The sequence below is a fragment of the Bufo gargarizans genome, chromosome 4 (genome assembly GCF_014858855.1).
Source record: "Bufo gargarizans isolate SCDJY-AF-19 chromosome 4, ASM1485885v1, whole genome shotgun sequence".
Taxonomy (NCBI): Eukaryota; Metazoa; Chordata; class Amphibia; order Anura; family Bufonidae; genus Bufo; species Bufo gargarizans.
In genome coordinates, this window is record NC_058083.1 from 54,597,273 (window position 1) to 54,613,915 (window position 16,643).

At 49.5% G+C, this 16,643-nt stretch overlaps 1 protein-coding gene across 6 annotated transcripts in view; it reads right to left on the reverse strand.

The window, feature by feature from the left end:
* Positions 1 to 16,643, reverse strand: part of SLC5A6 (solute carrier family 5 member 6) — a 30,442-nt gene that overhangs the window by 11,835 nt on the left and 1,964 nt on the right. For 5 of the 6 annotated variants that reach the window (XM_044289403.1, XM_044289401.1, XM_044289404.1 and 2 more), the window contains 7 exons: positions 6,667 to 7,175; positions 5,934 to 5,999; positions 5,313 to 5,364; positions 3,901 to 3,968; positions 3,508 to 3,662; positions 2,218 to 2,358; positions 1,367 to 1,496 (listed from right to left, as the gene is read on the reverse strand). In XM_044289403.1, the coding sequence (XP_044145338.1) occupies positions 1,367 to 1,496; positions 2,218 to 2,358; positions 3,508 to 3,662; positions 3,901 to 3,968; positions 5,313 to 5,364; positions 5,934 to 5,999; positions 6,667 to 6,996 (942 nt within the window). In that variant the 5' untranslated portion in view covers positions 6,997 to 7,175. Of the gene's footprint in view, positions 1 to 1,366; positions 1,497 to 2,217; positions 2,359 to 3,507; positions 3,663 to 3,900; positions 3,969 to 5,312; positions 5,365 to 5,933; positions 6,000 to 6,666; positions 7,176 to 8,587; positions 8,716 to 16,643 lie in introns of those variants that run through there. The other variant, XM_044289402.1, reaches the window with a different exon arrangement.

The following is a 16,643-nucleotide window of genomic DNA, read 5'->3' on the forward strand; positions in this document are numbered from 1 at the left end:
AAAAATCACACCGCATCCGCACTTCCTTGCGATTTTCACCCAGCCCCATTCACTTCTATAGGCCTGCGTTGCAGGAAAAACACACAAAATAGAGCATGCTGCGAGTGATGTGTGAAAATCACCGCTCATGTGCACAGCCCCATAGAAATGAATGGGTCCGGATGCAATGCGTTCACCTCACGCATTCCACCCGCGCGGAAATCTCTCCTTAGGGTATTTTCACACTAGCGTGTTATACCGGAAAAATAATAAAATCAGTTTGGTCCTAATGCATTCTGAATGGAAAGCAATCCGTTCAGTATGTCTTTTGTTCCGTCCTTTTTACGGCATTTGGGCAGAGAAAATATATCGCAGCGTGCTGCGGTATTTTCTCCCGCAAAAATTCTGGAACACCAGATCCGGCATTAATTTCTATTAAAATGCATTAGTGCCGGATCTGGTCTTCCTGTCTGAATGTACAAAAAAAAAAAAAAAAAAAAAAAAAAATGAATACCGGATCCATTTTTTTTCAGATGACACCGAAGAGACGGATCCGATATTTCAGAGCATTTGTCAGACGGATCCGGATCCATAAACAAATGATATCCGTTTGCAGACGGATTTCTGGATCCGTTGCTGGAACTGCCTGCCAGAACCCAACAACGCTAGTGTGACAATAGCCTTAAATGTGAATAAGCTTTCCATTCATCGAAAGCAAGCAGAAATCATGACATACTCCCATCAGTACAAAAATATGTATATTTTTAAAATTAGGAAACTTATTAGTTTGTCAGCTTTGTATTCCTCATCACTTTCTCATTCCCTTCTGCGGGGAATTCTGAATCGGGTAGCTCCTGCTTCTTGATTGTTTCCAATCTGTATACAAGCACGGGTTAGGAAATGCAGGATGGGCCTTAACCCCTCAGTGACCAGCCTGTTTTGTGCCTTATTGACAAAGCAATTTTTTTCCCCTTCATTTTATTTTGCGTATTAGAGCCACAAGGGGACTTTGACAGGCGATCTTCTGATTGCTTCTATAATACACTGTACCGCTTATGCAGTACAGTGTATTATACGGTCAGTTCTTTACTGACAGGCACCACCAGGCTGCGCGTCTGGCACATCCTAATAGGGCGTATACACAGGGTAGAACTGGGGGTCTTCAGCAGGCCTCTGGCTGCAGTGTACTGGCATGCCTCAGAGAGGATGCTCCCTCCCTCTAACCCCTTAAATGCCACGACCAGTAGCAACCGCAGCATCTCTAGTGCGAGACCCATGCTGCGCTTAGACTAGAGACTGTTGTGAAAAGGCCACTAAGGAGCAAAGCTGAAGAGGTTCCCATTATACCAGACCCAACCATTGTCTAGTTCAAGGGCATGGGGCTCACCTGGTCTGGGACTGCAATCATCTCTGGGTTCTGGATTTCATTCTTCTGGTAATAGGCAAACATCACCAGTCCGGTGAGACAACCCAGAGCCAAGACCAGCTGCTGGCAGGGGAACACCGCGTAACAGGACCTGGCGGGAGAAATCCAGAAAATCCTTGAGATTCAGTCCACGTTATGCCATAAGCACTGGGGAGTCTGGTGCCTACGGCGGCAATCTACGAGGGGCAGCAACAAGCACGCTACTGGCAGCAGCAGGACAGTGATAAAGGTTTGGTAGTGGAGATTTGTTTTTCTATGGATGGCAAGTAGGAGCTGGAGAAGTAAGGAGACAAAGATGTCCAGGCAGGAAAGGAGAAGTCATCATAGAGGTCTGGGAGGGTGGAGAAGATAGAAAGACAGCAAATTCCTCTGCACTACTGTAAAACCGCTCACATCACTGCATTGTCACTGAAGTTATACAGTTACAGTACACCGGTATAACAACATCACAAATCTAGCAAGCTCTGTGCAGACCCTGAACAAGCAGGGAAGGAAAGGATATTTTAGATGAGAAGTCAGCAGAATAGTGAGTGCAGCTCTGGAGTATAATACAGGATGTAACTCAGGATTAGTACAGGATAAGTAATGTAATGCATGTACACAGTGACTGCACCAGCAGAATAGTGAGTGCAGCTCTGGAGTATAATACAGGATGTGACTCAGGATCAGTACAGGATAAGTAATGTATGTACACTGACTCCACCAGCAGAACAGTGAGTACAGCTCTGGAGTACAATACAGGATCAGTAATGTGTGCACCTTGGGACAGAAATTCTAATTTTTTCTATAAATACCACGTTACAGATACTTACAAGATGGCCTCCCTCTCCGTCCGGGAGCTGAGATATCTCTGCACTTGTGCTTGGTTCACCCCATACAAGGACAACATTAGGAAAATTCCTCCGATGCCAAGAGACCATACGGAATGGCGCACAAACGGGTCTGGGTTAAAGCTAAAAATCAGAATGGAGCATTCAGTAAAGTACAGGGCACAAGGTGAGGGATAGTGCTCCGTCTCCACTCTAAGGGAGATTTAGGATTTGCTTAAAATGTGACTTGTATGACCCAAAATATAAACTCCCCAAATAAAGCTAAGCACCACATTATAGTGAAGGCGCCAGGGTTTCCGACCACCTATACACCGCTTACCCTATAGATCAGTGATGCCCAACCTACGGCCCTCCAGCTGTTGCAAAACTACAATTCCCACCATGCCCTGCTGTAGGCTGCCCAGGCATGCTGGGAGTTGTAGTTTTGCAACAGCTGGAGGGCCGCAGGTTGGTCTGGGCATCCCTACTACAGAGGATACCTGTACAGCCCGTCTTGGGCCAACAGGATCATTGCCCCGAAATAGGGCAGTCCTATGCTGGAACCTTTATGCCCCTACCCATTTCCTCCTGGATATCACCCAGGATTCCACGGGGCACAGACATCAGGTCACTGGTATACGACACTGTAAATCGGTACAACCATGGTAACTGTGGTAAGAGCAATTTTAGGTCACTAATGGCTGATGCCATGTACCCAACACTCAGTTACTGTCCATGTTCTATGCACACAAGACATGGTTACTGGAGTGACTACTATTTACTACAGACTCCAAGAAGAGAAAACAGAGGGGGATTTCGAAGGAAGGAAGCATAGCACAAGCCTATCATTAGGGACTACACTCAGAAGAGTTACCCATGTCCTCTCCTCTGGAGACCGACTGATCAGGTCCATCAGTTCTGCAGGTAAACCCTAACATTGATAGAAGTAGATTAGCGAGGACCTATCCTCAGGATATCCGATTGGTGGGGGTCTAACTGCACCCAGTCCAGTTTGGACGGAGTCCCTTAATGTATACATGATGGATCTACTGACAACCCATATCCAACTGGGTTGTCAGACTCCATGAGTTAGGCTGGACCTTCCGAATGGCTTCACCTGAGAAGGATTTTGATACGTCCCCTCCCCACCTCACATGGCTGGTTGGCGATGGATTTGGGTACCACAGTGTCAAGTCTATCAGCAGGCTACATGGATAGGAACAGGTAACCCTCCCAGCTGTGGCCCCTGAGGTGTTTTTCGTTGCAATGTTTCAGGGCAGAATCAGCACTCACTTTATCCCGGAGATCTTATCATGCGACATGGTGATGTTCCACACCTCCTGTATGCTGCCAACCTTTGATGTGCCGACTATGATGACCGCCAGCTGGCCTGCGAACATCACCAGGGTCTGAATGACGTCTGTCCAGATAACGGCTTTCAGCCCACCCTGTATGGAGGAGAGGAAGAGGAGGATATGGTAATCAGCAATGACTGATGGGGGCGCTGCAGAGACAAGTGCCGGAAGATATAGGGAGAAGGAGACGACTGCTGCACCCAAAGACGTTCTACAGTATCCACAGAGGGCGCCCTAATACCGCAACACAGACAGGCCGGGGGAGGGAGAGCCGCCACCCTCCTCCTATACAAGGACTGATAGTAACCAGTCAACCCAAAGTAAACCTTACCAGTGTGGTGTACAATGTGCAGACCAGTCCCATAGTCAGTACCACCCCCCAGAGGCTGATCCCAGTCACTGCAACAACAAAAGAGGAAAAAATAAAATAAATTTCTAATTCTAAAAAAGGACTGATGGGGGAGGTCTGAAACTTCTGACAAACTGCACATATGTAATACTTCTACAGCGCAGGAGCAAAGGGGAGGGGGCAGGAGCAAAGGAGGAGAGCGGCAAAGAGAGAGCAAGGGGCAGGAGCAAAGGAGGAGGGGCAGGAGAGAGCAGAGCGCAGGAGCAAAGGAGGAGGGCGGCAAAGAGAGCAAGGGGCAGGAGGGCGGCAAAGAGCAAGGGGCAGGAGCAAAGGGGGAGGGGGAAAGAGCAGAGGCAGGAGAAAGCAGGGGGCAGGAGCAAAGGAGGAGGAGGGCGGCAAGGAGAGAGCAGAGGGCAGGAGCAAAGGAGAAGGGGGCAGGAGCAAAGGAGAAGGGGGCAGGAGCAAAGGAGAAGGGGGCAGGAGCAAAGGAGAAGGGGGCAGGAGCAAAGGAGAAGGGGGCAGGAGCAAAGGAGAAGGGGGCAGGAGCAAAGGAGAAGGGGGCAGGAGCAAAGGAGAAGGGGGCAGGAACAAAGGAGAAGGGGGCAGAAGTGAGCAGAGCGCAGGGGGAAGCAGGGTGCAGGAGCAAAAGAGGAGGGGCAGGAAAGTACAGAGTGCAGGAGTAAGGCTAGGTCTACACGACGACATTTTGTCACACCAAATTTAACGCGTCATTTTTTATAATTGTAGTCTTTGGTGTCGCACTGACCCGGTCGCAAAAAATACATTAGAGATGGATTTTTCTGCGACTGTCGCAGTGTGACACCACAGACTACCAATATAAAAGTTGTTGTGTGACAAAATGTCGCAGCGTAGTTGTGCCCTGTCGCGCGACAACTGTCATCGTGTAGACCTAGCCTAAAGGAGGAGGGGGCAGGAGCAAAGGAGAAGGGGATAGAAAAAAGAAGAGCGCAGGAGTAAAGGAGGAGGGTGCAGAAGACAGGGCAGAAGACAGAGGAGGATCTTCTCCTCCCTACTACTAGTGTATAAGGCTACAACACTGGATATATCACTTCTCCACTCATTACTGAAGGGGTATTCCCATCTTGGACATTGGGGGCACATCGCTCTTTAGAATGGTGCCTGCAAAGTGCTGGAGGTCGCACCACCTGTGCGTGGCCGCCTTCCATTCATTTCTATTGGACCGATGAAAATAGCCAAGCGGCACGCTTCATTCACTTCTATGGGGCTTATTTAAGTAGCCGAGCTAGCACTTGGCCATTTTCAGCTCTCCCATAGAAAATGAAGAGGGGGCCACACGTGTGTGGTGCGTCCTCCATCACTTTGCGATATGCCTCCAGTGTCCAAGATGGGAATAGCCCTTTAAGCTGAATTACCTGCATTAAAGGCCAGGGCCGGAGCGTACAGGACCACCCCCATGTAGATAACCTGCAGAAAATAGAGAAGAAGGAGGAGAAGTTTATTTTAGTTAGGCAGATTTGTGCGGAATAGCAGAGCTGTGCGCAGACCCTTGTCATAGTGCCCACAGCTACCATACAGGTTACTGAATAACCATAAGACTACAGGATACAACAGGTTAATGTGCGCCTCCGCCTGCACAACGTATACGGCACACGGCTGAAATACAGTGCCTTGCATCACCACTAGCCATGCTCTTCTCCTCCGCATTTTTCCAATCCGTTGGGGCGATTTGCAATAGAAAAACCTTCCATTTCTTGCAGGTAAAAAAAAAGGAAAACAAACAGGAAGTGTTGTCATGGGCTCGCCCCGGCCTGTAGATTTCACAATAGCAGCAAAGTATAAAACATGAAGAGATGGCCGTCCCCGCAGCCTTCAGGAAATCCTCCCTTTTCAGGATCTCCGCTTGCTGCCAGTGAACAAAACCTTATTCCACTATTACAATAAATATCGGTTCTCCTTTATTTGCCTCATGGGATCCCACAACACCTTCCGTTCAGTGCGCGGGCGCAGGGAAGATAGAAGATGACGGGACTCACCATCTGGAATATGAAGGTGATGGTGCCGCAGAGCCGCGCGGCTTTATTAAACCGCAATTCCAGGTACTACGAGAGAAGAGAGACAGGTTATAAGGGAGGGGCGCGCAATTCTCACAGGTTTCGGGAGGGCACGGTTGCCCTTGGCAGCCCCATAGCCCTGGTAGACACTCTGGTCTCATCCTCCACCCCACATGTGATGGGGCCATGGAAGACATTATCTTTGGTTAATAAACCCTGCTCCGCCTGCACGGGGATGGAGAGAAGCAGGTATGGAGTGCGGCACGCGGCGCTGGAGGAATTCTCCACGTGGGGCTGATAACACAAGGCAACGTGATCAGCCCTCCATTATCAGAATCAGCAGATACAGACATAATAAATCCGTGATTGACCCGTGACCTTGGAGCCATCATGTAATAATCCTGATAACGGCCGGTACTATTAGTGCGCCCCCTCCCCCAATACTGGCTTCAAAATATACACAGTCCTGCAAGGTTAGAACAAGGAAAGTCAGGGGACAACTACGCCTGACATTGTACCCCGCTGTGGGAGTTGTCATACAGCAATCCAAGGGTAAGGGAAGCATCACCAGCTACCAGGACAGACTTAGGAGCCAGGGAAAGCTGGAGGACAACCCGAGCAGGAGCTGTAATATTGGTCACCACCCATCTTTCCCAGAAACAGACACAATGGAAGAACACAATTACTGACATTAGAGGTTGGTCACGGGTGGTACCTCGTAGGTGCTGGTGAGCCGCAGCCGGTAGAAGACGGGGATGAAGATGTACGCCGGGATGAGCAGCCCCAGGATATAGGAGCAGCCGAGGAACCAGTACTCCGTCCCAAACCGGTATATCTCCGACGGGACGCCAAGAATGGCCACTGCCGACTGAAAGGTCGCCAGGAGGGAAAGGGACACCGGAATGAACCCCATGTTGCGATTGGCCAGCAGAAACTCCTGGGTGGTGCGCTGCTTCCCTCCGCTCAGCGCGTAATACAGTCCGATGGCCGAGGACAGGATGAGCAGCAGAGCAAAGATGATGTAATCCACCGTGGTGAACCTCATGGCTGCCGGATGGCGTGACGCTGCCCGGTCACTTACAATGGATCAGATATAGCCAACGTAGTGTTCTCAGCGATTCCACGCGATGACCGTCCACGTGTCATAATATCGAAGCCTGACGCGGAGCTCGCCTGTGCTCCATGGAAGTGATGGACGCCAGATCTGAAGAGTGGTATTTAAACCTGGAAAAAGAAAATCCAGTCAGGGGTTAATCAGTGGTCCAGTCATAAAGAGGTTAATGCTTTACTCTGCAGAGGAGCGCGGCACAGGCTGAAGTCCAGTAATAAAAATTAAGCAAACAGGAACATTAAAAAACATAATGTGTTAGACCGCCACTAAAAAGTCTCCTCCTGAGATCCCGCTATAATCGGCTTGCTGCAGTCCTCCAGCAGAACTACTTTGCTGCTGCCCCTCCTCCCCCGTACATATCTCTTCCATTCCCAAAGTCCTTTTATGATGCCCTTTCCCCTTAGATCTCTCTGGCACTTCTACCATCCCGTGCTGCCCTTTCCTCTAGATGTCTCAACCACTCCTCTGGTGCCGCACCTTCCCCTCCATCTCTTTTCTCCAGAACTCCTCTGGTGCTGCCCCTTCCCCCTAGATCTCTCGACCACTCCTGGACTCCTCTGGTGTTGCCCCTTTCCCCTTAGATCTCTCTGGCACTGCTGACCTTCCCGTGCTGCCCTTTCCTCTTGATGTCTCCATCACTCCTCTGGTGCAGCCCCCTCCCCTCCATCTCTCTTTTCTCCACCACTCCTCTGGTTCTGCCCCTTCCCCCTAGATCTCTCGACCACTCCTGGACTCCTCAGATGCTGTTCTCCCCTTAGATCTCTCCTCCACTCCCACCCAGCAATTAAGAAACATTGCCATTACTAATCGACAGACAACAGTCCCAACGTGAAAAGACACAATCAGTTGTAGTACTGGAGGTAAGAGGTCAGCTAGAACTAAGAAAAATTCCCCAAACAGGTTATAATATAATTACAGGGTTGGAGCAACACAAAAACAAAAAGTCTATCAAGCTCAACCAGAGGAAGGAAAAAATAACGGCGGAGACCCAACTCCTTCCTGCTCGCGATTGGACAAATCACAGGATCCATATTCTATAATAATATCAGTAACTACATATAATGTGCTCCACAAGAAGGACACCCAACCCCTTCTTGTATCTCTCCACAACATCAGCCCTTACTAAATCCTGAGACCTCATGTTCTCCGCTGGGTCCATGAAAGAAAATTATTGCGTAGGTTATGACATGGACCATATACATAAAGACATCATGCCCCCCTCAATCTTCTCTTCTCAAGGATAAATAAATACATTTAGTTTTGATAACAGATCTTCCATGGCTCCTAGTCTTTAGGCAGATCTATTTTTTTTTTTATGGACTGGTGCCCAAAACTGGACTATCTACTCAAGATCTGGTGACACCGATGCTTTTATAAAGGGGTTAAACGAGAGCCTCTTCTCCAGAAGCCAGTTTGTTCTTAAAACAGGACAATATATTGTTGGCTTTTGAAGCAGCAGACTGGCATTGAGAATTCAGTTTATGATCAATAATTACACCCAAATCCTTCTCCATCGTAGACTCACCCAATAGTCATCCATCCAGGGTATAGACTCCAAGGCTCTGCAATTCTTGCCATCAAACCCAGACTAGACCACGGATGAAGTCAATGGGTGGTCACAGGGAGGACGCATCAGCACTGCGTCGGGACTTCTGATATGAACCCAAAGCCTTTATTTACACAAAGTCAATCCACAGCACCCACCCCCCCTCGGTGCCCCTCCCCACATCACACTATGATAGTCATATGGTAGTCACTAATTACATTACAGTTAATCATTGTGATCCCATCATCTCAGGACTGTGGGAAAGTCTCCGGCTGCCGCTTATTATCAGATCCCCTAAGCCAAGGAGTACAGGACAATACCCTATGCTATCTCCCAGTCTCCAAATACAGTCTACTGCTCCCTGTTATCAGCCATTCATTGAAGCGCCTGAGCCGCCCAAGTCTCTCAAGGTCTTTGCATAGTCATCACCCAACTTTCCCTCAAGCAGATATAAGAAGCCCAACCTCAGGGGTCACCAGACAGATGAACTTATCTTCAGAGCAGACATTAGGTTTCGAATTATTGGAATTCACTTTGTGCCCAGTTCAACACACCCGGGTGACAGGTGAGGCGCAGAGCTGACGGTCGATATCCCCCCACCTTTCCGACATATCCGAGGCAGGATAACCCCGTCTTTAAAGGAATGAGGGGGAAAGGTCGGGCAACAGTGACTGTGCAGATACACGAGTGTGCCAAAGGCTCGGTCTGGGCACCGGTGGCTGTGGTATCAGATGCCGGCGGCGGGAGGACTGTGCCGTTACATCACTATTACAATGTAGCCTCTAAACGAGCCCCTGAAGGGTTAATTAGGGGGGCCTAAGAGAGACAAGGAGAGCCGACTGGAGTCGTGGCTCTGTACATTATATACCGATAGTGTACAGGTGCTGCGCATCCATCCTCCAATCCCCAGAGGAGGCGGCAAGGTAGCAGCAACAGGTCACCCCCGGCATACGCTGCCGCCATGGGCGCTCACAGCCCAGCATCCCCTCCGATCTGGGATACGAGGAATTCCATGGAGCGTAAATAAGCAGCGAGACGCCAATAATCCCTGAAAACTCCTAAATCTCCTATAATCCAGGATTAGCGCTGAAATAAAACCATTTAAAAAATGTATTCCATTTAAAGCTACAGAGTCAGGGTTAAATCTACCTGCATCTTCTGATCAAACACCCACCGACCACCTAAACCTGAATATCTAATGAGAAGGACGCCTACTCAACCGGTGATGCAAGTTCTTTATCCTAAGCACTTAAAGGGGTTTTCTGGAAGTTTTATACTAACGACTAGTGTCGCGACGGTCGTTTGAATGCCGTACGGAGATCCGTCTTCAATTGTATGGGCTCCACGGAATAACCTCGAACCTCGATTTTTAAACTTGAAATCCTTTTAAAACCGGGATCCAAAGTCGGCTTTGGTACCTACTAGTACCTGGGTACCGATGCCCTGTTAATCTGCTCGCTGCAGCAACGAGCAGTGTATTTACAAGCATGGCGCCCCCATTAACTTCTATGGGACAGTTCTGTAGTCTTCACTTGTTCGCCACTGCGGTGAGCAGGTAAACCGAGCAGAGAAGGCAGCGCCAAGAGTGGAACTCTGCAGATCCGATATTGATGACCTGGGGATAGGCCCATCAATAGTTAAAAGTGGACAACCCCTTTAAGCAAATACTTTCATGCATCCAGAGATGGGACACAATTTTAAGCCGATCCGATCATCATAAGCTAGGGGGTCTATCATATGTAACTATTGGCCGACAACTCCGAACGCGACAAGAACGTTCCTGCACAAGGACTATTCAGTTGCAGGAAGCCGGGCGTAGAGAAGGCAGAGACTTTTTTTTTCCCATAGCGGTGTAAATAGCTCCCAACGTGCACGGCGCACACAGCTCAGGAAACGGCCGCATATGATAGTCGTGTATGTGCGTGAGCTGCCGGGTCTTAGCAGGTCCAGATCAACTCTACGTACAGCCTGTAACCAGACCAATTATCGGAAATGAGCGTTTGTAAGAAAGGCTCGTTCCCAATAATCGGCCTGTGGTCGAGGTTCCTGCGATCACCCGATCATCCACCAGATGATGGTCTTCTCCTGGCACCAAAAATCCCTGTTCCCGTTCAGCAGGTTGTGCCGTCTACACAAGGATCGGCTGCCCAGGAACAGTGATTTACTACAGGGATGCGCGATCGCTGTATCACTCACTTGTCCCCATACGGCGGAGGCAAAAACGTGGCGATCAGGCAATTAGTTCATGCCTGATAATCGGTCCGCGTTAAAGGACCCTTATACATCAGCCCCAGTCATGGAAAAACCAGCAATGAAAAAAAGTCAAGGCCTCATGCATGTGACCGTGTCCGTTTTGAGCCGGCCGTGTGCATTTTCATGGAACGGAATGGCCGGCCCTCAATAGAGCAGGACTATCCTTGTCCGTTCCATGGACAAGACGACATGTTGCTTTTTCTTTTTATGGGGCCGCGGAACGAAGATGGTAGAACAACTGGTTAATCTGCTGCAATGGCCAAGTGGTGGCTGAGCAGGTAACATGGCTGCATTTTCAGGATTTTTGCCCTCTGGCTGTGCTTGCCTTAAAGGGATATTCCATTTGTTTGAAGGAAATGAACAGAGCAGCCGGTCGGGCATGTGTGCAGCCGCTCTGTTAATTTCTATGGGAATTCCAGAGATGGTGGGGCGCTGTACTCGCCCATCACTGGAAGACGTCAACGTCTTGTACTAATTAAAAGGTCACATTTTGGAGGTAAGTGTCTAATGGCTCCACATTAGCAGGGCTTGGCTTCTTACCCTGCGCTAGGAGGCGGCAGCGATGTCGGGCCCGCACTTGTAAGAGTTTAAACAGGCCACAGAAGAGGGAGCGTGCCGGCACTCCAGCACGTTCATACGTGGCACACGTTTAGGACAACCACCCGACCCCCATATGACATCACAAAACCTGACCTGAAGAAAACAGAGGCAAAGTCACAACCCTAGACCGGGGGTCTTCTCTCCGCTCACCAAGCACATTGTATAGCGTCTGTGCTGACCCTAGGCCACGTGACATCACTAGCCTAGGGAAAGCTGCGAGAAGAACCACTGTCTCCTCGAATAGCTGAGCAGCGAGGGTCCTGGGCGTCGGACCACCACCGATCAGATACCAGAGGATAGGTCATCAGTTATAAAGTCCTGGAAAACCCCTTTAAATTAGAATTTTTAATTGCCCCCATCTTGCGAGCCGGCTCATTTGCTTAGTAATCTCGCAGGACGCTTGACGACATACTTAGAAGTTGTGTCATCTGAGACAATGGGGGACATAGCGCTAGGATATGCCCCCACCCATTGTCTGTTCGAGTCACACACCTACCTCCTAAACGGAGCTGATAAAGTCCAGGAGGGTGCACTGCGCATGCACGGCCGCCCTCCATTCATTCATTTCTATTGGGCTGCCGAAAAAGGCGAGTGGTGGCTCTGCCATTTCCGTCAGCCCCATAGAAACGAATGGGAGAGGTGGCCGCGCAAGTGCGGTGCGCTCCCATTCATCTCTATGGGGATTCTGACAATAGCCGAGCGTGCCACTCCGCTGTTTGTGGCGGGCCAATAGAAAGCCTTGGGGGGTGGCCACACCTGGCACCGCCGGCCACCACTTTTCCAGCCTTGTGTTAGCGATGGGACCAGCACCTATCAGACAATACTGGCATATCCTAGCGACATGCCCCCATTGTCCGACATGGAAACACCCCTTTAGAGGGATAGGCTAGTTCCCCCTTTATCAGGTCTCAAGGCTTGTTAAAAAGCGGGACTTTGTCTTATCGGGCGTCACAATGTTTGTCCACGGAGTCCCGATGCAACATGGCGTAACCGCTGCAAAAAATACAAACCCAACACTGCTGGATTTTTGGTCACCGGGCAATCAAACTGCGACTTTTTTTTCCCCTGGAGACAATCTGTGGTTCCTCACCATGCAGTCCAGCATTTAAGCAGAAGCTGCACTTGGCGTAATTTCCGCTGCTCATTTTCTCCTGTTCCCTCCGCAAAACCGGTGTGAGACATAAGGGAATGTCACCCCTTGCAGTATGAACTGACACGGAGGATTTAAAGGATAGCTGTCATATTTTCATTATTTTTTTTATTTATTTTTTAAGCATATGTTACTGCTGCAGCAGCATTATGCATAAAGCAATCTTTAGTTTCTTCACTTATCACTGTTTTCCTTGAGTTTTGCATCCTACATTATGAGGATCTTCTCAAGATGGCTCCTCTGCCAGTTCTCTGAGGCCAAAACTGCTTTCCCTCAGGTCACATACAAACTGCTGTAACCAGCAGCTTCCTGCCAGCCAATCAGATTGGATTACTGAGAGACACGCCTCCTCACTCTGAAGCCTAATGCAGGCATGCAGTGTGAAGGCCCGCCCCTCCTTTCTAGTCACAGACAGAGGAGCCATAGCAACGGTCTTTTAAAGGGACAGAGGACATTAATGAAAGCTATTATAAGGTAATTACAGATCTTTTGGCAATCACTGACAGACTGACTCAGGTATACATGCCTAGCTCTAATAAACTAGCAAATAAAAATTTAAAAAAAATGACGGTTTTACTTTAAAAACTTTTTTTTCCCCCCAGTCATGTCATTTCTTACAATCTGCTGATGCTGTGGAGTTGGCGCACACAAACCCATGGAAGCGAATGCACAGCTGCGGTCCTGAGGAGACGTGACACCATCAGTTCCCTTCAGGCTGCAGCGGTCACGAGGGGTGTACGGTCACATCACCGCTGCAGGCGTGTAAACACGAGGGGGGGGGGGGGGGAAATCAGGTCGTACAACCCCTTTAAATATCCGCCATAGTTATATCCCCATCATAAAAGTGAATCCTGAGCGATGGTCTGGTTGTCACCCAGGTTTCCTGCAAACAGGATTTTAACAATGTGACAGGAAACAACAAAACCCAACAAATTTAAAGGGGCGGCGTCCTTTTTTCCACTAGGTCTGTTGCGACCCTTTTAATAAGGCAGCCCTTTAACCCCTTGCCATTGTGGTCTAGTTTTTACTTTTAACCCCTTGGCTCCCTACAGCCTCCCTCGGTCACCATTGACTGGTGCATCTAAGGGGGGGGGGGGGGGGGGGGGTGTTACGTGGCCGGGATCGGCATTAAAGTTAAGGTCAGCTCCTCCATTCTGCAGATATTGGGGACCCGCCACTTTTCCTAAATTTATGGAAACAGACGCTGATCGCCCCAGTCCAGCTGCCGCCATCTTGCAGGATGAGATCTGAACCCAACTGACTCCGGCATCCCGCAGTCACTCATTAACAGCGATTGTTATATGGGAGTCAATGTATAGCTAGGATCGGAGCCCGTCCCGTACCCATTAACAAGATTCCAGGCTGTTAAAAAAATAAATAAAAATTTATTATATATAAAACACGGATGACGTCTGTAGGGCATCCGTTTTTTTGCAGATCCATTGTAACAATGCCTTTCCTTGTCCGCAAAACGGACAAGAATAGGACATGTTCTATTTTATTTTTTTGCGGGGCTACGGAACGGAGCATCGGATGCGGGCAGCACACGGAGTACTGTTCGCATATTTTGCAGCCCCATTGAAGTGAATGGGTCCGCACCCAAGCTGCAAAAAGTGCGGCTCGGATGCAGAACCAAGCCATGTTTCGTGTGCACAGGAGCGAGTCCCACACATCAGACTCAGTGTGCGTCAGGGAGAGCACCCGTCCCGACCTCCCAGCACCGCGCGGGGAATCACATAGCATTATATTGATTTAGGATGCCATGTGACCCCGGCAGTGCTGGGAGGTCGGGACGGGTGCTGTGCTGCGAGTCCGGAGCGCTACATGCATGCATAAAATAAAAAACGAGTCCATTAACAAACATTTTCCGTTTTTCATGACCACTTCTCAACTATTTCCGCATCCATTTTCATGGTCAATAAAAACGGATGAATTTCATTGGCTTTTTAATAAAGTTACTAACCCCTTCAGTGCGCATAATGTCCCCCACAATGGACCCCAGCAGTAATAACGCCCCCCATAGTGGCCACAAGCAGTAATGTTTTGCTGTAGAAAAAATATAGGTAAATTCCCCTCATCCACTTGCACGCTCAGAGGCCGCCGCTCCTCTCTTGATTGAAGAGGACCTGTGATGACATCACAGTATGCTCCCAGCATGAGCGCCTGATGACATCACGCTGAGCGCAGGTCCTTTATAATAAACCGCGCAGAGCCTGCAAGTGGATGAGGCGGGTATTTTTTTTCTATTTTTAGCTTTCTACAGAGGCTGAGAACCTCAAGCCTAGAAGCCCCTTCCTAAGCATCACCCACCGCCGTCTGTGTACCCCGACTTCACCCCACCGGTGTACGACGGCGCACAGCGAGGGCGGCAGACGAAAATACTCAAAATAGGAAGGAGGGAAGAGGCGCTTCTTCTGTCTGCGTCAATGGCAGTAATTACTGCCTGCAATTAAAGCGACAGCGCGACATGCAGCAATACAGCCCAACCCCCGGCTGGCGAGACCCCCTCCCAGTCCACTCTGTTACCAGGGAAACTCACCGGAAGGTGGTAATCAAAGCTGCGGCTGTCTACGAGTGTAACGTATAGATGAATAGCTGTATAGATATACTGCACAACCTGCAGCTCACAAACGCAAGGGCTCCGTGCTGCGGACCGCAATGCATGGGCACCGACCGCGGGGAAGCCAAATGCGGATCACAGACCCATTCACTTGAATGGGGTCCGCAATCCGCATCCAACCGCTTTTTTGTGGTGCGGAGGCGCAGCCAGAAACGCCACGGAAGCACTTCCGATCCGTGCTTCCGCACCACATCTCTGGGTTTGTGTACCCATTCGAGTGAAAGGGTGCGCATCCGTGATGTGGGGTGCACGCGGCCATTACCCCGTGTATTGCAGGGTAACGGCTGTGAGCATGAGCCCTTACTAACAATTTTTTAAGATCTCTGCTTGCTGCAAGGATTTTCAGAGGATTTCTAACTGATGTGATGACCTAAGTTACCAGTATTTGATCAGTGGGGGGCCGACACCCGGGACCCCCACCAATCAGCTGTTCTTCAGTCACATGACTGAGACAAAGCTCAACCCCATTGAAGTGAATGGTGCTAGGCTGTAATACCAAACACCACCACTATACATTATATGGCGCTGTGCGGAGAGAAGGTTGCGCCAGTGCCTTCTCAAACAGCTGATTGGCGGGTGTCCCAGGTATCGGACCCCACCCCCACTGATCAGATACTGGTGAACTGTCTGGAGGGTTCTGAAAAACCCCTTTAATAGACACACCGGGTCGGAGTCCTCACCCCCCCCCCCCCCCACCGATCAGCCGTTACAGGAAGCCGTAGCGATCACCGCAGCTCTCTAAAACAGCACCGTACATTGTATAGTGGCTGTGCTTGGTATTACAGCCCGGACCCGTTCACTTCTATGGGACCGAGCTCCTCCTAGACCACGTGACTGATGTATGTGATGTCACTGGCCTAGAAAAGAGAGAAGTTACTACTCTAGGGGTGCGTCAGGGGGTCTTCAACTGCAACATGGCAACTTAAAATGATCACAGTGGAATCTGCCCTTCAAAATCCATATATCGCTCCTTCCCTTCTGCGCCCTACCATGCGCCCATACAGCAGTTCACCTGTTACACATCAGGGTAATAAATATTAAGGTTTGTTGCTGTTAACCCTTGCTGTATTACAGGGAAAATAAAAATTGGAATGCAAGCCCCACAAAGGGACTTCAGACCTGAACTGGTCCTAAAAATGTGGGTTTGGGGGGGGGGGGAAAAAAAAAAAAAACACACAGCATCTTTTATAATCTGCGTTTTCCCCGCAACGCAGGCCCCATAGAAGTGAATGGGGCAGCGTGAAAAATCACAAGCACGTGCGGAGGCGGTGCGATTTTCACAGATAGTTGCTAGGAGACGATGAGGAGCCCCGCGACCCCATTAAAGTCAATTTACTGTATTATTTTCCCTTATAACATGGTTATAAAGGGAAAATAAGAAACTCTACAGAACTTCTGCGAAGAAGTCGGGG